We start from the raw sequence: 24588 nt of genomic DNA on the forward strand, positions 1-24588 counted from the left end.
GGCAGCAGCCAGGTACATGTGACTCGAGTCATCGACCACAACATCTGCTGCTGACATATTACATCATTATTATTATTATTGTTATTATTATTATTATTGTTGCTGTTTTCAGATGGAGTCAGTGGTTTAGAATGTTATGACAAATATTGGAAGAGTGGAAGAGAGTGTGCGTGGAAACCTGGCAACCACACGTCAGAAAAGACCTACACGCTCCTCATAAAACAGTAATTAGCGCGCTATCTCTTTCTCACTTCTTCCTTTTTTACATCAGCTCAAAACACATCAGTAAGTATTATTTTTCCCCCCCCCTCCTCCTTCTTAGAGTCTCATTTTGCCAAAAAATTGCCAAAATCAAGGACTTCTCCATACGCATCAAAATAGTTAAAAACGCCAACATGAGCCTGGAGGTCGTGGAGAACGGCGAGTGGGGAAATTGCACAAAAGCTGTTTTCAGTGCGTCACCAAAGAGTCTGTGTAAGTGTGAACAGAATGTGCACTCTTAGAAATACAAGTGCTAAGTAGAACCATATCAGGTTCTTCGGCTTGTCCCCATAGAAGAACCCTTTTTGGCTCCAGGTTTTTATAAAGGTTCCACCTGGAACCCTTTTGGAGGCTTTTAAAACAACTTTAATTCAAGAAAGAGGTTTTAAAGTGTTCTCTGGATCAAAATGGTTCTTACTGGAACCATTAGTGTTACCAAGAACCCTTGAAAAACCCTTTCTTCTGGGAAAAGGTTTTTCAGAAGCAAATAGTTCCAGGTAGAACCTCATCCCGTGTAGAAGGACCCTTTTGGAAGCCTTATTTCTAAGAGTGTACTGCATATGCTATATATACTATATATAAGTATAATAAACCTCTAAACGCACCTCTTTATATTTCAGTTAGGTGCAACCCTCCGTCCAAAGTGTCCTTCAGCCGACGCTCTGGAGAACTCGGCGTGAACGTGAGCTGGCCGTGGGAGGACAGCAAAGCCGTCCAGTATTTCTCTGTAAGATATAGAGCGGTGGGCAGCCTGATGTGGATCCAGGTCAGTATTAAACACGTGTCAAAGGTCTGGTGTGCAAGAGTTTGTCAGGGAACATTTCTGAGAAATAAGGGTTCCAAAAGGGTTCCATTCTACGAGGGCTAAGGTTCTACCTGGAACCATTTGCTTCTGAAAAACCCTTTCCTCCAAAGAAAGGTTATTTTCAAGGGTTCTTGGTAACACTAATGGCTCCAGTAAGAACCATTTTGATCCAGAGAACCCTTTAAAAACCCCTTTCCCTGAATACGGGGTTTTTAAAGGGTTCATTTGGGCCCCCACACATGACACCACCTTTATACAAAAGGCTCTACCTGGAGCCAAAAAGGGTTCTCCTATGAGGACAAGCCAAAGAACCTTATATGGTTCTACTTAGCACTTTTATTTCTAAGAGTGGAGAGTGTAGAAATGTCTAATTTCATGGTTCTATTCAAGCTTTTTTTTTTTTTGTTAGAAACATGGTGGTGTGTGTGATGGTGGACTCTATATACAATTATAGTTGTGTTATTTACACCTAGCCAGTGTCACTTTTAATTTTAGAGGGCAGTAAAATCACAAAAGTGTCCCAGTGTGTTGACACTAATGACTAGTTTTTAAAACTCGGAACATACAGGATGTGTAAACGGTGCATCCATGCAGCCTATCTGCATAGATAAAATCTGTGGTTTATTTCATAGGGACAGACACAATAACAGAGATATTACTGCTAACAGCTGCATGCACCACAGTGTTTCTAGCAACACTTCACGTCCCTCAAAGAGCTCCTGTGACAGGAAATGACAAGGAAGATGCCGATAATAAAAAAATAATCTAGGTATAAACATGTCATTGTCTCAATTTTGCTGCTTTTACGAAAAAAGATGTTTTACGGAATCAGATTTTACAGTTTCTACTTGACGCTCTAATCATTTATCTTCCTGACATGACTCTTAAAATTTAACTGAGAATTGAAAACGATCCCCTAAATACTTCACCTTTTGCCACTATTGGGGGGGCCTCTGTGATCGGGGGGGCCCCAAGCAGCCGCTTCGTTCTCTGATGCCTCGGACCCTTGGCTCTGCCCTTGCCTGGAAAAAACAGGAAAAAGGTTTATTCTAATCAACTGTGAAGCAAATCAATAACAGAAATGCAATTACTTAATTTTCTCTACTCATTGAGCGAAATAGGGACCGGATAAAAAAAAATGTCCTCCTGCTGCTGACACATTCATTAAATGATAAAAATAAAAGGCACAGCGGGACAGTTATGTATAAGTTATGTGCATGAACACAGTGTAACTTTGGCAACCACCACACTCTGCAATGTTTAGAATCAGAACTGCAGTACCTGTTTTGAACACTAAAAGATGCTGTTGGCACATATTTTACATGCATCACCCCCTAAAATGTAAGTTCTCTGCAGGAAAGTCATCCATTCATCCTCTCGCCCTGTGAAGGAGCGAGAGGATTCACTTCTCAAACCTGGTTCTTTAACAGTGAAAGCATCAGACGGCAGAGCAGGGTGTAGAAAACCACATTTTCCTAAAACTGCATATTTTCATTTACTTAAGGATTCACTGGGAAGTCATGGTTTTTCTTTGTTGTTGTCCACAGCCGTCGGTCCAATCCCAGGACAGACACAGATGCAGAGTGGACAATCTGAACACGTCACTGTCCTACATCGTCCAGATACAGTGCGTCACTAATGCCAAGTGCTCACAGTGTCCACAGAGCCAGACCTACACTGTCCCACCAGGTCAGTTTGGATCAACTGTTACTGAATTACTGTATTAATTTATTAAAGCCTATTTCTCCAAGTTAACCTGGTGTCCTAATGAACATGTCTGTGACACGCTTTGGTCAAAAACACCTTAAGGATGAAGCACCACAGCAGTTCAATCACCCTGCCAAAACAGCCCTGTTCAGAACTGGACAGATAAATCCTCTGAGGCTGAACGTTTGTGTAGAACTCTGTGCTGCACTGTGGAGCCAAGAATTAGAACACTTCGCGGACATCCGCTCTGCCGGATACTGTTGACCTCGGATACCCTACGGAAGTCAATATGACACGTTTTATCTCCTGTATTTATACTGAGGAGGACCACAAAAAAATGACCGAGTCATCTTTTTTTTCACACTTTGCCAACTCATAGGGCCTCGAGAGTCACAAATATAAGTATGACATTGATTAAAAAGTAGTAAGATTTTGCATAATATGGCCCCTTTAATCATTTAATGGTGACGTTGCATGGTTAAAAACACGGTGGTCCAAAATGGCCCCCTTATATACATTTAGAAGCTTTGTGATGATTAAAAAAAACAATCCATGCGCTCAAGTGATTGTACATCGTACACAAAATACAGTTGGGCTTGGCACCCGAAAGGTCAACAGTTCAAATCCCGCGATGGGTAGTAGTCCCTGAGCAAGGCACCCAACTGTTGCCCAATGCTCCTATGCCCGGCCTATGTGTGTTCACTGCTGGTGTTCTTCCACAGGCCAGAAACTGCCCCCCCTCCCCCCGCCATTTGCCCCGTGTCACCTGAGATTGACTCCTTGTGACCTTTGACCCTCGTGTATAGGGTTAAAGCGATAGACGATGGATGGATGAGATTTGACGATGACTTGAATGTCCTCTTTCAGAGCTGACTGCACAGCCCGTCATTGTAAAACATGAAGACACTGATATCGCGGGGAAAATAGGCAGCAGACTGCTTTCTCTGACCTGGACGGTAATATTTAAATATTCTTCTAACCCCTCGAATAAGAAATATGTTAAAAAAAAAAAAAAAAGAGTGATGATAAAACAAGGACTGTGTGTGTGTGTGCGTTGTCAGTTTCCTGCCGCAAAGCCACATGACGGTTACTCTGTGAACATAGTTAAAGCGTCGGGAGAGGATCCACATGAGCGGATCAGCGTCGCCGAGCCCGAGATCATGCTGGTTCTCTCCTACTCTGCTTATCACCTCAACATCAGCGGCGTCAACAACGCGAGCACCTCGCCAGCCGTCGGCCTCACCGTGCCGCAGAGAGACGGCCCTCCCGGTCAGTGCTCCACTCACTCAATCGCTCATAAAACACACAAAATGGACCAAATATGAAGTGCTTTCGCTCTCATATTCACATGAACACAGGTACGGAGGGGAAGCTGGAGGTGACAGTCCACAACGACTCGTCTTTTACGGCGTACTGGAAAGACGACCTGATCCAAACCTACGCCTGCTTCTCTGCTGAGTGGAGGAAAAAGGGACAGAAAGCTGTGACGGCTGTGTCCTTTTATCAGGATGAAGACAACTATAAGACATTATTACCAGGTCAGTAAATATATTATATAGGGCTGTCAAAAGATTAACATTTTTAATTAGATTAATCACAGGGTAGCTGTGGATTAATCACGATTAATCACGATTAATTACCATTCGTAAATATGGCAAAAAAAATCACATTTTCTCTGTATATTGTTGTAGGAACGGAGAGATAAATAAAGTATGTGAAAATATAAATGTAAGGAACAATAAAATACTGTAAATAACTTGTAAAAACCTATACAAACTTAGTAAAAAATAAACATTACATTGTAAAAAACCCACATTATAAGACAACATAAATAAATAGAAAAAATATTTCTAATATTTTTTTTTAAACTATACATTGCACTGTAAATAACTCACATTATAAACAAAATATAAAGTATAGAAGTTAAATAGTTTTCTTACTAAACCCACAGCAGGAAATTCCTCATCAGCACTGCTTCTACTAGTTAGCGTTAGCGTCAGCTAGCATTCTGACGCTAATGTTAGCTGCTGTCTGTGTCCCCGTTAGTTAGTGACTGTTAATGTTGTGATTATATCATTATCTGCGCCAGCAGCGCCACTTACAACTGTGTGTCTTTCTTTCTTTTTTTCTTCATCCTCTTTCTTCTTCCTCTTCTAACGACCTGATTGATAACTCCTCTTCATTTTCCTTCAGCTTCACACAGGTTAACGTGAGGAGACGTGGGGCCACTTTAGGGAGGTTTCCTATTGAGATGTCATTGCAAATCAACCCGTGTTGTTTAAGGGAGACGGGGATGCAGCTGGTCACTGATGCATTTAGGCTCTGAGTGTCGGGAGCCCCCCTTATCGGCTCGGGGCCCCAAGCAGTTGCCCGCGCCTTGCCTGTTCATAAACTGCACGTCTACCCGTAGCGCGATGAAAGTCTGAAAGTGCGTTAACAGCCCTAATATTATATTATATTATATTATATTATATTATATCAGGGATGGGACATTTTCGTACGATACCAATATCAAAAACTCAATCATCTAACCGATACAGTCATTTTAAAGGTACAATATGTAGTATTTATGGGTTTATATAACCCAAAATCCACTTTTTTATACATATTATGTGCTCCTGCATTGTCTAGTCGCTGTATAATAGTTTTTGTTTCATTTTCGTAGTGTTTCAAAAAGTCATGTAAAATAACATGACCGCGGACCGCGGTTGCATAGCCACTGTTAGCAGCGAGACGCCATGTTTCTACCGGAGCCTGTAAGGACAAACGCGAGAGAACAAATCAAGCGTCTCTTTACTTGTAGCGGAAGTCCCGCCTCCTCTCTCTCCGCTTCGTCTGCTACGGCCGCGGTAGCTCGCCCTCTCCCTCGCCTCACGAACCTCATCTGCTGACACGGAGAAAGACGACGAGGACGACATTTGACCAGCTGCGGATACCGTAGCGCTCAGTTAATGTACAGCTTTTGAGAAATGTTTGTTGTAAACAAACATTTCTTTGTTGTAAATTGCAGCCTCTCCTCTAGATGGCACTATAAACTACTTATTTCCATTTTAATTTTGACAGCCCTAATATTATATTATATTATATTATATTATATTATATTATATCAGGGATGGGACATTTTCGTACAATACCAATATCAAAAACTCAATCATCTAACCGATACAGTCATTTTAAGACCGCTGATGAACAATGAAGCCAGAAATGATGACCCCATTAAACATATATATATGTTTGTTAAACAGGATGTAATGAGCTGTTTTAGGTCCATGATTCATTGTTTTGTCTTCGTCATAACCAGAGCCTCTGGAGCCTTATAAGAGATACAGCTTCGCTCTTCACACGCGACCACAGAAGGACACTTGCAACATCAAGCACATCAACGACAGCGAGAGCACGTATGCGTCGACACTCTTCTATTTCACGGAAGGATGTAAGTGCTTTATAAATATTTCCTATATGTCCTGTCCACAACGCAATAGTCTGACTTCTTCTTTCGTGATGTTTCTTGCACACAGCTCCCGTCAGTGGTCCCAACACCAGCAGCTGTAATGTGACGCTGAACTCCGTGGTGCTGCAGTGGTTACCCATCCCAGAGGAAGACATCCGAGGCTTCCTGCTGGGTTATTACATCCACTACACTGAGAATTTACACCGTGGGACAAGTTTGGAGAGAAGTGAGTCAACCTCCTCCTTTAGTTGTTATGTCTAGTCTTGGATAAAGTGGTTGGAGACTGACTGTTAATCCTTAGAGCCACAATGACAGCATGGCAGGAAACCAAATGATTGTCTTAGTCCAGCTAAGAATCGGACTTTTAACATGCATGTCAACACATTGGTTGTTTATTATATCACAATTTACCTCATGTGATATATTGAATTTTTTTAAGTTTCCCTTTTGGCTGTAAACCAAAGTTTTCTTTACGTCACGTAAACACCTTAGTTGGGATTATCTGACTCAAATTAACTTTTTTTTTTTTTTAAACTAAAATTGAGCTAGTCTTAGTTGGACTAACGTACCGGGATAATACGATTCATAGTCTGATTACTCCTGCATGTACACGCTTCAGTTTAATTTGGACTGGAGTCGGACATGGAGTTCTGCGCATGCCCAAGAATTCCCTCCATCCCTGTCCTTGACCCGGACGTAGAAGTAGACGAAAGATCACGTATAACGATTTACACGTACAGCAGCAGGTACGAAAACGTTCAGAACCACGTACAAAAAACGTACAGAACCACAGCACGATCCATCTCACCGCTCGCCGTTTGTTTTGCTGTGACCTAAAGGTCAATAGGGGAAACTGATTCGGTAAGCACTAGCTTATAGAGAGATATAGCGCCACATACGGGGAGGCGGAGTCAGACAGTCTACGGTTTTAGCTCGATTAACCTGGGAATGTAAACGTACGGAGTTATTCTGCAGTTCGAAGGGCTTCTTGTCACTGCCCACTCCTTCAGTCAGGTCTGATAGTATTGCTTGACAGAGCCCGTTTTCAGGTGCACCATCGGAATAATGTTCAAACAGAAGAATAATAATAAAGTCACTTACCCAAACTGAACCCCTTCTCTCTTTGCAGACGTGACGGTGGATCCTCAGTCCGACACGTATGAACTGGGGGATCTCAAAGCAGGAACCTCATACCGGGTCCAGGTTTCAGGATTCACTCGGGCAGGAGCAGGAGTACGGAGCACAGAATGCATCTTCAAAACAAAACGTCGAGGTTACATGTCAATCCAACAACTACTCAATTCAATTTTGAATAAAAATCAAATTTCTAAAAATGTATGCACTGGATTCCTAATTGTATATTGTTTTCTCTTCTTCTTTTTTATAGGATCTTTTCATCATAAACTCAGTGTTCTTATCATTATCTTTGCTGTTGTGGCCGCCGTGCTGATAATGATATTATGGTCGCCGCTAATTGAAAGGTACAGCAACAACCTCGGACTTACTAAATTTTATTATATACATTAAATCTACTGCATCTACTCCTCTGTACCATTTTTAGAGTCAAAGCCGTCCTGTGGCCCAGCATACCAAACCCAGGAAACAGCTACACAATACAGAAAATGGAAAAACCCGGCGAAATGGTGAGCGTGTTTTCACTCAACGCCCTCAAAGTTTTGGTGTATTGGCAGAGCATCCTTTCTGGTACACAAAAGGCCACCATAGTTCACTGACGCACTCGAGAAAAGAAAAGGCAGATTTAGGCAGAAGGGTCTCACCACTAGATGTCACTATTTCTTACACACTGGACACTAGAGATGGGAGAATCAAGTTTGGTGAAAAAGTTATAGCCGGCGATAAAAACATGAGAATGCAACTGAGCATAGTGCGTGATTTAAAAAAAAAATAATAATAATAATATATATATACATATATAAACAAATTTCAACTTTGAGAATTGTGAATGGGTGACTTTTAACTTGAAATTTCTCTAAAACTGTACAGTAAATATGTTAGATTTCCAGTACACTAATAGATATCAATGAGCTGAACACAATCTCATCAATCTTGTGCAGAATTTATGTAAAATGTTGGTTTTATTGCAACTCAAAGTTGAGGATTTTTTTCCGTGGGACTTTTAACTTTTACATTTCTCAAAAGCTGTACATTAAATAAGTCAGATTTCCAGGATGCTAATATATACAGTTGCTCAAACAGTTATTAGGTCTCTGAAACTTAGCTGTGAAGATTTTAATTATTTTTCCCATTCAAAGATGTGCGTTCTTTATTTTGAAAACCGGATGTCGATATCCTTACAAATCAGGCTTTTTGCCATAATAGACAACAGCAACATTGTTATAGAAAAGTGAGATGACTGCAAACAGTTTAGAAAATAATAAAAATAATAATAAAAATAAAAATAAAAAATAAAAAAATCCTGTCAAAAGTTTTCACAGGTGTATAGCCACAAACACTCCCCCAGTCAGGTCTGATAGTATTGCTTGACAGAGCCTGTTTTCAGATGAAGGATGCAGCACATAAATAAGGTTACATCCTTTTTGCTCATGAAGAACAAGAACTATTTGAAGCTTAAACTTGTGAAATTAATATATTAGAGATGTTCTTTTCTTTGTTTTGGTGAATTTTGTGAAACTCAGGAGCTGCTCACATCCATGATCACCACTCTGAAGATCGAGGAGTGGGACACCAGCAGTCTTCAGATAGTGGAGAGGGAAGACGAGGTTCCTCCCGTCATAGTACCATTAGTGTTATCGTTTCATCACGACTCCGAGGACGACGAGGACTCGGCAGAAAGGACCTGTGACTGGATCCAAAGTGCGAGTGGAGGCGGCGGCGATCCTCCAGACATCGTCTCCAACCTCCCGACGTCTACGGTTGCCTTTTCAAGTGATTATACAACAATGGAGATGTTTCAGCAGTCACACAGCCATCACTCAGCCAGGAGACAGGAGTGACCCACAGGAGGAAACCACTGTGGGCAAAAGAGTAGTTTGGACCATGTCCGACAATTCACTTCTAATCCAAGTGAGGACAGCAAGGAAGTGACAACAATTGTCTGAAAACAGTTTGGATTTGGACTCATTTAGAACCACAATCTCAGGATCGAGGACCGTGTATCATGAGTTCTTGCCATACTGTTGTTTTCTGTACTGTCATAGAATTTGTTTTTAATAAATTGTTAATTTGAGTCAGATAATCCCAACTATTGTTTGCCAAATTATTTGGAATACTGAGTCAGATAATCCCAACTATTGATTTCCTATCTAGTTGGAATGCTGGGTCAATTAATCCCAACTATTGCCATACTAATTAGTTGTGAAGATAAATGTGATAATCCCAATTATTATTTTCCTATAGAGTTGGAATGCTGAGTAAAATAATCCCAATTTTTGTTTACCTAATTAGTTGTAAAGATGAGTCAGATAATCCCAATTTTTCTTTACCTAATTAGTTGTATAGATGAGTCAGATAATCCCAATTACTGTTTTCCTAAATAGTTGGAAAGCTAATTCAGATAATCCCAACTATTGTTTTCCTGTAATCCCTGTTCTACCAGCGTATAAAATGGTTTACTTTTACCACCGGTGGCCATTGTTTGCAAGACGTATGAATATTATTACATGGACACGTTCCGCACAGTACTATAAACAATCATAGTAAGTATTCTTTAAATCAGACCTTCAAGCGCAAAGTTGTAAAAGTTTCGTGTTTTTGAGCAAAACATCAGAAACTCTGGCGCCCCCTAGTGCCTGTTTGGTTTAAAATCTCCGTCTTGTCCAAAATGGACAGGGATGAGCAAATTGTTTGCATCAAAGCGTAATATTAATAAACGTAATATTTACAACAAACTCTTACAGCAAAACAACAGATAGGTGTTGATACACTTATGTTTGGAGCGAAGAGATGCACGACCAACTGCAGTCAATCACAAACATAAAACCCATTGGTCATGAAACGGTTTAATCACGGCCAGAAATGCAGCGTACCCAGATCAGAGCTTTGTGGAACACCAAGGTCCACATCACATTGAAGGACTAAAAAAACAACCCAAAAAAATCATCAGTAGCAGATTATTTTTCCACTGTGTGGTGAAATAAATGTTTGAATGAAAAGTCTCTTTATTGTTTTTTTTATTATTGTTATTATTTTTGGAAAGAGGGCGTATATATTGTTTGATTCAAACGGAAGACAAACAAATATATATTCACTCTCTTCAAAAACAGTGTCATCAAATCTGTGTGTGCTGGAGGAGAAAAGCATGAACATGTTGCGATATGAAGTGGATGCACAGATATATCGATATATATATATATATAAAAAATATTCATAAATGTCCTCAAATGCTAACAGCTGTGTTTGTATTTTGCACCAAACTCTATCACACTGTTTCAAACCGAAGCTTTGCCGACATAAAGAGAGAAAAAAAAAAAAAACGATAAGGTTCGTACAAGCAGTAAAGACGAGGAATTAAGCGACGGCGGTCGTAAAAGTCTCCATTTTAAATACAACAAGCATCCATAGAAACTTAATCTTAATCCGGGGGCCAGTTTACACATAAATGTCCTCACATATAATTCAATACTGGCTCTGTCAACACAAACACACAAAATGGAGTCCATGAAAATTCTGATTATTAAAGACTAAAACAGGGGAAACAATACTTGTGTACATAATCAGGGGAACAATACTTGTGTACATAATCTTAAGTAATTCAACATCCATAACGATAAATTCAGGTTGCATCTGTCAATAAGTCTCCATTTTTCTACGAGAATATTCTGTACAATCTATGTCGAGGCACTTTTTCCATCCCATCTGTGCTGAGTGAGCTGCGTTAGCATCGAGCTAACAGGCGTTCTGCTTTATTTTACAGTATAGGCCTGAATTGAATAAATACAACTATTTAATGCTTTCTTGACCAAGACCATGTGATGTTGTCATCGTGTTGCAACAACTAATTATCCCGAATTATCCTGTTATATATAATATATTTATATATATATATATATAAATGTTGACGAGAGGAAAAATGTGTTTTTTTTGATCCACAGAAACAGTATATTCTCATCATAACGGCATAAAATCAACACGATTCCATGCAATAACAGACTTTGCAGATGGAGGAAAGAGGCGTAAAAAGCGAAATGTTTGTGAATCGTTTGACTTTTTCACCGATTCCTTGCGACACCACACAGAGGGCACCTGAGCAGCTGCACCGTCTCAACACTCAACTTTTTCTTTGCGTCTACAACTCTTTGAGGAAGCGAGCCGTAAACGGTTAACAGAATATGGAAAGTTGCTGTCGTGTCCACATCTGCAGCAGCAGCAGAACAACAACAAGAAGACGACAAACAGACAAACTGAAGGAGGTTTGATGTAATGACATGTACCGTTTGAAGAAAACATCAAGATTTTGTTGGTCAAATAATCTTGTTCCAACTTCCTGGATTACATATCACAATCTATACTTATACACGCAATGTTGCGTGACTGGGCCACGGTTATCTCTGAGAATATCAATCAGACTTAAGGTCACAGCGCGGGTGAAGACGCTGACAAAAATTCCGCGGTTCATGTTGCCGATGAACGTTGACAAGAAAGTACGTCAAGAATAGCTGCCCGCGCAAGCCTTTTTTTTTTTTTTAACGCAACAAGAGCAACGATACAATAATAATAAATAATCACTTTACAGCTCCTCTCTCTGATCCTCATGCAAACTGGACATTTGTGCCAACACTCAACTTCATAAAAATATTTCCTTGCTGTTAATGCAGATGGTTGCAGCATATTGGCATTTACTATTTTTTGTTTTAAGTATTATTATATGTCACACAACCGGCAGTATGACAGTTGGGTTATGTAGTCCTTTATTGTTGACAATAAAGGACTTTTCTGGACAATTGAAAAGCAAGGTTTCGATGTCACTGAAGGAATGGAGAGAAATGGTTTGGTCTTTTAAAAAAAACAAAACAAAAAACGATCCAGATTAGGGGATAAATCTGAAGTTAAAATTGAAATTTCTTCCAACTGTTTACTTTTGAAAGTCTTGTAGATCCTGTGGTCAAATATGATGGGCAGATACAGGTGCTTAAGAGTTTTAAATGTCCCATATTATGCAAAATATACTTTTTAATCATTTAAATCCTTATATTTGGGACTTCATCAGTCGCCAAAGTGTGAAAAAAATGACCCACTCATGTTTTTGTGGTCCTCCTCAGTCTAAGTACAGGAGATAAAACACGCAATGTTGACTTTCGCGCTCACTGGGACGTCACAATGCGCTAAATTACTGGAACTGTTGTCTCGCGGAGCTCCGCTTTGTCCGTAAAACATGCGAGTGCCGGCGAGGGCAACGGCATCCGAAAACCAGAAGTCCGCAAATTATTCTATTCTTGGTTCCACAGTGCAGCACAGAGTCCTACACAAACTTCCAGCCTCAGAGGATTTATCTGTCCAGTGGATGCATGTTATATACGACGGCAATGTGCCTGCTAGAGCCTGCAAATGATCACTTTTCCAAATGCTAACTTCTGTTAGCTCCCAGTAGCCTCTGTGACTGATGTAACTTTTGTTTTACTTTTTTTTTTTTAAGGTGGACCTTTAAGGTGGACCTAAAGAGATACTACTAAACCAAGAATTCTGAACAGGGCTGTTTTGGCAGGGTGATTGAACTGCTGTGGTGCTTCATCCTTATGGTATTTTGACCAAAGCATGTCACAGACATGTTCATTAGGACACCAGGGAACTAGGTTAACTGAGAGAAATAGGATATAATATGGGACCTTTAAAAGCTGGTTTAAACTACAACATCATAGTTGACATCACAGCCACCGTAGCCAATCAGAGACCAGGATGGGGATAATGGCAGCGATTAGTATCCAAGATCTGGAGCTCTTCAGTTCACATTGATTGGCTTCAGTTTCCAAGAAACAAACTCTGTATTTATCCGTTTCCATCTCTCTGTGTCACTTATGTTGCCGGATTCTGTATTTTTTTTATTAACGTTCCGTTATCTTCACCTGGTCTGCTCAACAGAAAAACGTGAGACGACGTCTGGTTTACTGAATTCTCACTCTCCCCTGAACACGAGTTGTATCACAGCTGCCACGAATGTACTTTAAAAATGGATGTTTAAAATAAGATTAAAAAATGTGACAATGGGAAGAAAACTAGTGTTAGTGTGGTGTTTAGAGGGTGTGGATGATGGCGCAGGATTCACTTCAATAAGGTTGTAACAGTCATTTGGTAAAGGCTGCACCCGGATTCCTCCTTCTCCTCGTGAGTCTTGTAGCTGCCGTTGTGGTGGACAGAGGGGGACGATGGCGCCATGTCCTCGCTGTGTGGCGGCGAGTCGTCCCTTTCACTTTCATAGTCCTCCTTTTCTTTTCTGCTGTGTTCATTTCCCGCCTGAAATAGACAATCACTTTATCTGTCACTTTCTGGTCAATATTAGTGTGAAAACTAGGGCTGAACGATATATTGCATTTGCGATAATATCGCGATATGATCAAGTGCAATTTTCTAACCGCAAAGGCTGCGATTATACGCTGTTCACATGCGCGTGACATGCGTGTGTAAACATGTGATATAATCGAACGAGATCGTCTAACCACAGACGCTGCACTCTGGTCACATGCAGGCTCCCTGCGCTCTCACATGCGCGCGTTGCGGAGGACGAGTCACGGCCCGTTTTTGTGAATGGAATAGGTGAGGGCGGGTCGGTAAGGTGACTATGGAGCTTCGGCCGCTGTCCGAACAGCTGTTCAGTGACTGCGCGTGTCCAAGCGTGTGTGTGTGCGCGTGTGTAGTGCGAACGAGCTTGCGCTAATGTTAAGAACGGGGTGGACACAACAATAACCCGTCTACACGATTGAAGACGGCATCTCATCCAGTCAAGAGCCGTCTGGAGACACACCTGTGAGACACACCTGTGCCAGCGGAGAGTTTCTCTCTGCTCCGCTTTTTTTTTACCCTCATTTTTATTATCGCTGCTTTGATGTTCAATAATGGACAGTTTTTGAGCCTAAAACGACACAGTACACTGTAGAATAGTTAGTTTCCACCCCCGCATTGCTGTGGTTGCTGCTGCTGTTAAAAAAAATTAAAAAAATCGACACTTGGACCTCGACAATCGACTCTCAAAATGTCTGAAATTCCCATCCCTAGTTACGCCATATGAACGCACGTCAAAACGGGTTGTGTGTATATTTTATTTATTTATTATTATTATTATTACTATATTTAATAACTGTCTAGCAGTTCACAGATGTCGAGTGTGGTAAAGCCACATATTTTTATAAATATGTGTGTATATATATATATATATACATATATATATGCAATCTGCACTTTGTTTGACTTGTGACTGACTATCATTTTAACACCAGGGTTCCTTGTCAGCACTTTATGTTCAGATGTTTGTAAGTTCCAAATATGCTATTGTGATTGAAGTAGTTAAATAAAAATCATCTATTCATGCATCACCTAATGTCATCATAACAGAGGTCTGTCTTCCAGGAAAGAACAGTTTATTTTTAATGTAATATAGTATTGGCCATACTTATGATCTATTGCTTGTCTTTGTTTAATAATACAGAAGATTAAGACCTTAAAAAATTATCGCATCGCAATCGCAATATTGGCACGAAAAATCGCAATTAGATTATTTTCCATAATCGTTCAGCCCTAGTGAAAACCAAACAAATTCTATGGTTATTGCGAGGAAGGGAAGATTAGCTACTGTGGTAATTCTTTAGCAACAGATGCAAGAGGAACATATTCAAAATATAAATGTTAGCCTTTGATTCCGTTTGCCTCCACTTCAGCCCTGATGAAGTGAGATGAAGACAGATAAGTGACAGAATCAGATACAAGAAACTCTGCAACACATACACTCAAATTATTTAAGGGCACTTTCACACCTATAGTTTGATTGCTTTGGTCTGCACCAGTCAGAAAAATGTTACAATGCAGCAAACGGACGTGGGTACGGTTTGCTTTCACATATGCATAGTTCTAAATGAACCAAAATAGACCCTAGAAGACCATCGGCACCGGAACCAGACCAACCCCGGATTTCCACCGGGCGCGTCACCGCCGCGAACCATGATCGCTGGCGCTGCCGTAACGCACCCGGTGGGGATGGACGCTAGGCCGAGGACCGCGCAAAACCCTGACGATCCACGCCGCTGACATTCCGCGCCTGGTGGAAATCCAGAGTAATCAAATATTCCATCTCATACCCATAATGCATTAAACTATACCGTTTAGTCCCATTTGGATTGGTTGCTTTCACACCAGAGGAACCGTACCAAAGTATGGCAGATACTACACCACCGGTTGATTTGGTGCGCACCAAAGTACCGAGATTACATTCACACCTACGCAAACAAGCCGAACCAAGGGACCAAACACTTTTGGTGCGCACCAAATGCTGTAGGTGTGAAAGCACCCTGAATCAATATTTTTTATTTGCTTGAGCCCTAGCTGATATATCTTGTCGTAAAAGATCTGTCAAACTCACGGCCCACAGGATAATACACGCATTAAGGCATGTCCTTCAATTTTACTGTTTTCACAGTGCGTAACCTCTGAGAAAAGCGGTTGTAATTAATTAGTGTCAGGTTTATTACGCCCAAAACAGACCGACAAATAATTCAATTTGAGCTCTCATAATCCCCTTTAAAAACCAGGTGTCTGTGGTTGGTGCATCGCACAGATGAAAATCAATCCTGACCAAGACAGGTTTGAAGAACTTCAAAGAATTGTGATGAAGGCAGGTTGAAAGAGAGGTGATGAGACAGCAGCGTCTCACAGTCTCACATCACATGCAGCGGTTTTACATTTGAGACGCCACAGAGCATCTGCACTAATGTGCGAGACACTGTGTGTTTTTTTTCGATTCTCAGCTGAATCTGCACGAGGGAAGGAAGAGACAATGAAACCAAGTAATTTTTGACACAAAAACAACCCCTCAGCCTCAAGATAGGAGCCAGAATTGAGGATGGACCACAAAACAAGGTGATTTTGAAGTAAAAAATTACCCTTCAGGCACAATGTACTTAAGGAGTACAAGTCTGTAATAATATAAATCATTTTTTAAAATCTATAAGCTTAGTCTTTGTTTAGGTCTGAATTTCATATAATTTGTCCGAGTCTGACCCACAAATTTGGCACAGGTGTGTCAGTCTAAAGCTGAAGGAGATCAATGTGATTTTACCATTTTCAAGCTGCGCTACATCCTCTATTTGCCTCTATTTTAATGTATAAAACAAGAAAGATGAGAAAGAGAGTTCTCAGGGACAATTGTTTTTGCGGTGCAACTCCAAGAACAAGCACTTTGCAAGTTTGCAGCAGTTTACGAGAACATCTGTCGTGTGAAAGTGTTCTGATCGTTATCGGCATTAAAGATAAGGTGAGAAGTAGGCCTGTGTTTTTTTGTGGTGGTTTGACACTGGAGCGGCGAAACCCTCAGAAACTTAGTTACTCAGCAAGTCTTTGTCTGGACAGAATATCAGAGACGGAACGACAGTCAGCGAGTGCGTTTAATTCTCTACTAGAACATGTTTGTTGTTTGACCACAATAGGTCTTAAATTCATGAATATCATTTTTTTGTTTTAATTTACGCTTAAGAGGACAATACAAGAAGTAGTTTGTAAGTAACTATTCAGTCAGAGAGCTATTTGTTATGAAAGAAATAAACGTTCACATTTCCTCCAAAATGCACTTTTCAAAGTGTGTAGGAAAAACACCCGTAGAGCTCTTATATCAAGTTGTAATCTTACTTTAATCAGATCACAGTTAAGTGAGGCACTGAATGTGCCGACACGTTACAATGGCCAGGAAAATGGGATAATTACACTCTGTGCAACGTGATCCGTTTTCACAACAAAAGTGCGCAGTAAAACACATTACTTGGCTTAGAGTGTTGAAAGTTGCTCATTCTTCAAAAAGTGACAATTAAATGCCTGCAGCCCTTCTTTAAACAAGTGCACTTTGGAAAAACTCTTTGGGTAGAAGCACTTCTTGGACTCACAGCAGTTAATAAGAGAAAAAAACTCTAATGCACTATTAAAATGCCTTTAATAAACTTGTACCTCATGCATTTGCGCATCAAGCCTAATATAAACACCAGACCAAAGCACTTCAGTTAAATGATCTACGTGTCTGCATTATTTTCAACCATGTTGCATTGCAGTGTGGGACATTCTTACCTTCACTGGCTTGGCCTTGCTCTTTATCCTGTCCTCGTCTTTGCGGTTTCTCTTCCTGGACGTGGAGCGCTCCCTTCTGTCCCTGCTGCGATCCCTCCTCTTGTCTTTCTTTCCTCTGAAAGAACCAGAGGACACAAAGTCCCAACACAATCACAACCTTGCAGACACCAGATATACTACCTCTCTGCCATAAAACACATAACAGGAAGAAGCAAATTAAAAAACTACAGTTGAAAAATGTGGGGGTCACTCAGGAAAATAAAAGAGTTTTCAAAGACTACAGCATTAAATGAATCAGAAATACACTCTATACATTGTTAATGTGGTAAACGACTATTCTAGCAGCAAACGTCTGGTTTTTAATGGAATATGTACATAATAATAATAATAATAATAATGCATTATATTTAAGGCGCCTTTCAAGACACTCAAGGTCGCCGTACAACAACAAAGTAAAAAAAAAAAAAGGTAAGAGCAACGGGTAGAGAGTTAGAGAGACATAGGTGTATAGAGGCCCATTTCCAGTGTTCTAATGGTACATTGTGATTGCTAATCATGTTAGAAGGCTATTGGATGATCAGAAAACCCTTGTGCGATTATGTTAGGACAGCTGAAAACAGTTTTGCTGGTTCTTTGATGAAAGGGCAAAATTATTATTTGGAATAAATATCATTATTTCTAATCTTGTCAATGTCTTGACTTGACACAAATCTGATTAATACTTGTGGACAACTAAATACACTAAACATCCGATGCGTCAAGACACATTTATGTGTAGAGCAGATTGAGATGTGATGGATTTACCTTTTTGGTGAAGGTGACCTGGCTTTTCTGCGAGGGCTCTTGGATCGATCGTTGCTCTTCCTCCGGTGGCCTCTGACAACAACACAATAATATTAGTGGGATCGACATTGTCCTATCAGGACACGGACCTATTTCCATAAATCACTAATTTAAACTGCCACATTTTGCATCTGCATCACTGAAAGTCTCATCCATATTTCAGGTCAGGACACATGATAACAGCAGCCACACTGAGTGGCCCGCCCCGGTTATCTTAATTATCTTCCACCATAGTTTCAACATTGCAATCTATAGCATATACAAATCCAATACTTCCTGTTTCTATTTTAAAGTAAAAAGCACTCTATTGCTTCAGTTCCCTGAATACATATGAGCTTTTCTCTATCTGGACCTCTTGATATTTCAACAGACTACCCCCGATCTACAGTACACTGTTACGCATTGTACCTGGAGCGGCTCCGACTCCGTCTCTTGTCTCTGGAGCGAGAGCGCTTCCTGTGGCTGCTTCGGGAGCTGTGAGAGTCACTCCCTTGCCCCGACTTTTGTGATGATCTGCCCCAACAGGAGAATAAAATGTTGTCATGATCACATTATCACAGCATGAATGATACAGTGACAAGCAAAAAAAAAAAAAAAAAACAACCCCGGATGATGAATGAGCACCTGTGTTTGGAGCGGGACCTTTTCCTGCGCGTTTGTGAGTGTGACCGCTTTGAGCTTCTCGCTTGACTGGGGGGTTGCGGCTCGTCTTCTGTAGGAGGAGCAGCAGCAAACTCAGCACCAAAATGCTAACGTAACTGAATCGTTTCATTATACACCACAAATTAAAATAAACACCTGGTTCTATGGCAGCAGCAATGGTACACTGGGCCTCCCTCACCCGCTTCATCACACTTTCTAGCTCCTTAGCAGCCGCCTGTGGTGTCATCTCTGGGGGTTTCACTATGGCATTATTGGAATGGTTAACCCTGAAACACAGTAAAACTCTATCAACTATCAAAAACCACAAAAGAGCATTGTTTTCAAACTTGCATGGTCTACTTAGAATTCAATTATTAACATCCATACTTGAGCGGTCGGTCCCCAAACATGACTCCATTGAAGGTCAGAGCTCTGGAAACAGACTCCTGCTCGACAAACTCCACGAAGGCGAAGCGCGTCGGCTGCGTCTCGTCTCCTGCCATTCGCACGAACTTTACATCCCCAACCTGTTTGAAGAAGACCAGCAGCTGATCTGCAGTTGTTGTCTGAGGGAAGAAAGAGGATCGGACTTTAATAACACAACAGAGAAGAAAGTACGGAAAATAAAAAGGTTTGATATCCTAATGGAACCAGACTGGGGTTTATGACTGGCTCCAGTTTTAGTTTTTCTGGTGCTTAGATGCATATTATGAGATTAATGACCTGTTATACATCACCAAGTATCATCAAGTACTGTATTCCCTCTCTCTCTATATAACAACCAATCTAAGGGTGCTGAAATACCCTAGAATGGGAACTGCCCTGAAAACCATCTCTGCATCCGTCTACATTCACAAACTAATGATCATATAGTTACCATGGTTACCTGGCACAAACATATATAGATATACAGATACAAACGTATAAATGTGCAGATGCGTATATATATTTAAGAACAGAAAAAATAGAGCCCAGGTTAAAAAAATCCAGATTTTCCATTTAAGCTTCTGTATTCAAAGAGGTATCACCGATTTGAAGTTTCTCATCTTAAAACAAAGCCTGCAGCATCCCACCAAATAGCTGAAGCATTCTGTCTAGGGCGGAAACGTTACTACTGAACGAATCGGCAACTATTTTGATAATCGGTTATTCCGTTTGAGTGTTTTCTAAAGAATTAAGAAACAATTTCTGTGATTTTTCAACTTCTTAAATGTGAATGTTGTCTGGTTTCTTTGCTCCAGATAACTAAGAAATCATTCAATCGGAATCATTTTGGTTTGTGGACAAAAAAAGACAATTGAGAGCATCATAACTTCCAGGTTTGACAAACCCCGATTAATATTTTTCAACATTTTCTGACATTTTATGGATCAAACGATGAAAATAAACGTTAGTTGCAGCGCTTATTCTGTCGGCTGACGCAGATTTCACATGTGCATTACCTGTGAGTTTAAGTTGCCCACGTAGACAGTCCGCCTGATTTCATCAATTTTTGAGGGATCCACGTTCCCCATGAGGGGGGGCTGGGAGGATGCTGATGCTGATGCTGTGGTGTCAACACTGGCAGTTATCCGATTCACTACTGGAAGGTTGAGCTGAAGGTGGAAGAAAAAAAAAAAAAACAACACAGAGAATTTACTTACATGTCAAAACAAGTGATTAAAAATAACGAGATAGCTGCAAAGATGCTGACTCACATTCTGAACTGGTGCTGGAGTAGGAATTGGTAGCAGTCCCCCACCAGGAATCACACTGGGTGCTGGAGCAGCAGGTGCCAAAAGTGACAAAGCCTTGGCCTCTTCTGGGATTTTCCCTGCAGGACAGACGCTGACATTAGTGAAGGAAATAGCGAGAGACTCTTCCCTGTCTCCTCTATGTCTGCAAAATTAGCCCACTGTATTCTAAAGAGAGAAAGAGAGCATACACTTCCCCATACAGCCTACACGTGTGCTACTGTCTACTCATGGAATAGTGGAGACCGAGCATCCTTACTTTGCTTTCATTAAATTATTCTTCCCAGTCAGTGTTAAGTATATTTTCAAGTGCAAATATCTAATGTAATCTTTTCCACAAACAAAAGTTTTTTTTTTTGTCCTTGGTCTCTTTTCATTGATCAAAAAAAGGAAAAAAAAATAAAAATAAAACCACAATGCAGAGAATGAGTCAACACTTTGATGCAAGGGTCACCTGTACTGGAAACATATTGGTCATGAACCATACGATATCAAGCATGGGCGCTTTTCCGTGGGGGCGATCGTTTCGCAGTGTTGGAAAGGTGTGCAACACAAGACAACCCCAATGGCTGCATCACTAATAGCACACAGGACATCAGATACAGAGAAGAACAACAATTTTAAGAACTGTAGGAAATGTTCACCAAGACTATCAATCAATTAAGGATGCTTTACTCTTTCCTTACTGAATTATAACCTGTTAAGGAAAAGGCTAGTAAGAGGAACAATAACTACAAAGTCAGGTCAATGTAGCTGAATGAGCATGAATTTGACAAGTTTCCTAACAACTGAAGAGCTAAGAATAGCTTCAAAAAAGTATCGACGCAAAACATTAATGCATGAGTGAATTTCCTTGTTCAGAAATTACGTTATTATTCATAAAAAATTTAAACATCTGAGGTGTAATGGAATCATTTTATGGGGAAGCTAAATTGCTCCACATCAAATGTACAAGAATATATTGTCAAATAAAGCAAAGTCTATTACTGGGTCTCACTTCTTAAGTTCTAGCCCTTCACTACGTCAACGGGAGTAGGAGACAAGAGAGTAAAGAGTTAGTCATCCTCCTAGCATCCAATGTGTGACACACGTCCCACCGGTATGCCGTAGCAACCTGGACAGAATTCAATCACACAAATGCTGCAGCCGGCTGTAGCAGAAAAGAGAGAGGGGGGTGGGGGTTGGACAATAATCAAAACAACAAACCAAAATAACAAATATAAACACAACGCTAGAGATAAGCAATACTGTAGTTTCTAATATAGAGACAGTAAGGAGTGGACAACATGGGAAAGTATGAAAGGAAACAAACCAAAAGAAAATAAAAATAAATAAAAGAGACAAGGTGTCCATCTTGGAAGGTTCAGCGGGCTATTCTCCTGGTCACATTCCCCCTTGAAGGCTTCGTTGGCCCGATCGGGGATAGTGGCTTGGAAAACAATGCCTGACTCAGGCTAGTGTAGTGTAACAGCTGGGCCAGGCTAGTCATCTGATATGCACACATAATCACACAGAAAAAACATACAAAACCAAATTAATAAACTCAGTAGCCATCCAGCACCAAGTCACGTGGACAAAAAGCATCAAGTTAGAGGTGTTATCATTCTTTTTCTTTTCTTTTTTGACACAAAAAGAAAAAAATGTGGCACCAAGGGGAGGAGAGACGTTTAAAGAAAAAGCAACACCAAATATGAAACCGATGGACAGGGGGAATAGATTAGCTGTGCAGTACATTTCATGGCAATTTCTGATATGAGATAAGCTACTTAGAAAATGCCAGAAAATCCAGACTTTTTACAGTGAGCTTAACCAAAAATAATCTTGCAGCTTCAAAAAAAACATACAACATACATTAGGGTTTTCTGTAAAAACCACCTTGTGACACCAAAACACAAACCTTGGCTGGGTGCTATGAAAAATTAACTAGCCTGCTAATGAAAACCAGCCACCCGTGTCAAATGAAATGGCTACACAACCAAAACCAGCCATTTAAAACAACTCTGAAAAAAATAAAATAAAAAATAAGGAAAGAATACAGCAGTCAACGAAAGCACCAATGGGCTGAATTTAAGGAGAGGAGGCAATGGTGAGTCCACTGAGACACTCAGAGGAAACTCAATTTGTATCGGTTAGCACTCACCTTCCGCACAGGGAACTACTATCAAAGCTCTGTCAACAAACACAGTGTTGGTGAGATGCTGCGCCACACCAACACTGGAGGGCTCTCGGTACTTTACATAGCACACTTTGGACGAGAAAGACAGCGGGGCATTGCTGTGGAAGACAGAAATGTTGATATAAAAGGTTAGTTGGTTCCATATCAAAAAAGGCGCGCATGTATAATTTAATTGTCGACGTGAACCGCAGAAAGGCCGCAGATCCACGGCGTTGCCTATCTAGCCAGGCCGGGGAAGGTCGCTCTTACTCTGGCGGGTAGAGCCGCAGCTCCTCGATGTCTCCCAGGAAACCGAACAGAGTTCGCATCTGCTCGCTGCTCACGGCCGAGGACAAGTTGGTGACCTGGACGACAGCGGTGCCTGGGATCCCGCTCATTGTACACAAATAACCAATTCGTTGATAAACATAAACAGTGGTACTCTCACAATATTTATATCAAGACACCCCGCAAGGTGCTTCTTTTTTTTTTTACGGAGTGCACCCAAGGCAGGCTGATGGAGTGGTTTCCGCTCGAATTCTGTTGTCAATTCAGATTACAGTGCCACCTACTGACCGGAGTGTGGAACTGTTCAAACTCAAGCTGCAAGACTGAATGTTTTACACACATTTTTACTTTAATTAAACTGTATTCATTTGGTGCACAAAAAAAAACATTTATTTTAATAAAAAAAAGTGAATTATATTAACAAAATGCAAGAGAAACTTACCATTTAGCTATTTAAATTCAATCAATTTAAATAATACATTTTATTGTGGAATTTTTTTTTTTTTTTTTTTTACAGAAAATTACTAATTATTTTTATTTTATTTAATAATTACATTACTTTAAAATATAATGACTATAATCTTGTGACTTACAAAGACAACCACTTAAAGGGAATTATGAGAAAGATGCAGGTGAAGCATCAGGATGTTTCATCTTACTTTGTTCTCTCTGGACATCACTCAGAGGTGAACATCTGATCACACCCTTGCAGCAGTGCCACCCTGTGGTGACACGCAGTAAAACGGAGTACAGGATCTTGGACTTTGCTGGTCGTTTAAACCCCCGTGTGACACTTCCCAGGCTCTGCAGTGCTGACAAATGGCCGAGGGTTATGTCACTCAGGGAGAGACAACGCAGATGAAAAGCAGAAACAGCCGTGCTGAGTATTGACCGTGTCTGCTGACAGTTTTAGACTTGACCTTTCTGAGCAGATTGTTTTATGTGGCATGAATCAGAATTCACGAGTAGAGTGAAGTGAGTCAGTCAATCTAATGTTTTCATGTTACACAAACGGCTAAAAATAACTGTGGCATTCATTCCACAAAGAGCAGAAGTAAACACACAAAAATCACGCTTCTGCTGACAAATCCTTTTGACAGCAGAACAGCACAGGTTTAAAAATTAAATGTCCAGTTCTAATATAAAGGCAGAAGATGAGAAAACTGATATACGTGTATACGTATATACGTATATATGTGTATGCATATGTATATACATACACACACACACATGCATATACACACGGCCATACCTATACATAACACATGTATGTATATTATACATACATATATATATATACATATATATACATACAAACATATACATATATACATACATATGCATACACATATATATACATACACATGCATACACATATATATACATACATATGCATACACATGCATACACATATATACACATACGTACACACATACATACACATACATACGCATACACATACACACGC

The 24588-nt window shown here is 40.4% G+C and overlaps 2 protein-coding genes across 3 annotated transcripts; one reads left to right on the forward strand and one right to left on the reverse strand.

Moving 5' to 3' along the window:
* Positions 1-395: 395 nt before the first annotated feature.
* On the forward strand, positions 396-9199 carry LOC310939900 (leukemia inhibitory factor receptor; the record flags this gene model as incomplete). Its single annotated transcript, XM_083904759.1, has 12 exons — positions 396-474; positions 882-1027; positions 2614-2755; positions 3641-3729; positions 3835-4042; positions 4132-4311; positions 6075-6206; positions 6292-6450; positions 7354-7497; positions 7612-7705; positions 7786-7867; positions 8882-9199. The coding sequence occupies 12 exons, from the start codon at positions 396-398 to the stop codon at positions 9197-9199; spliced, it is 1773 nt and encodes a 590-aa protein (XP_083760885.1).
* Positions 9200-10215: 1016 nt separating this feature from the next.
* Positions 10216-23319, reverse strand: srek1 (splicing regulatory glutamine/lysine-rich protein 1). Of its 2 annotated transcripts, XM_083892928.1 has the most exons (11): positions 23103-23319; positions 22818-22951; positions 20642-20757; positions 20387-20539; positions 19332-19510; positions 19101-19231; positions 18927-19014; positions 18711-18815; positions 18264-18335; positions 17460-17574; positions 10216-13652 (listed from the first exon to the last, which is right to left on the reverse strand). In XM_083892928.1, exons 1-11 carry the CDS (start codon positions 23228-23230, stop codon positions 13461-13463), a joined length of 1413 nt encoding a protein of 470 aa, XP_083749054.1. In that variant the 5' UTR covers positions 23231-23319; the 3' UTR covers positions 10216-13460. The 2 variants fall into 2 exon arrangements, with proteins under 2 accessions (XP_083749054.1, XP_083749055.1); XM_083892929.1 differs by lacking the exons at positions 22818-22951; positions 23103-23319 and adding an exon at positions 21132-22811.
* Between the last annotated feature and the right edge of the window lie 1269 nt (positions 23320-24588).

This window comes from Microchirus variegatus (genome assembly GCF_963457635.1).
Source record: "Microchirus variegatus genome assembly, chromosome: 1".
NCBI lineage: Eukaryota > Metazoa > Chordata > Actinopteri > Pleuronectiformes > Soleidae > Microchirus > Microchirus variegatus.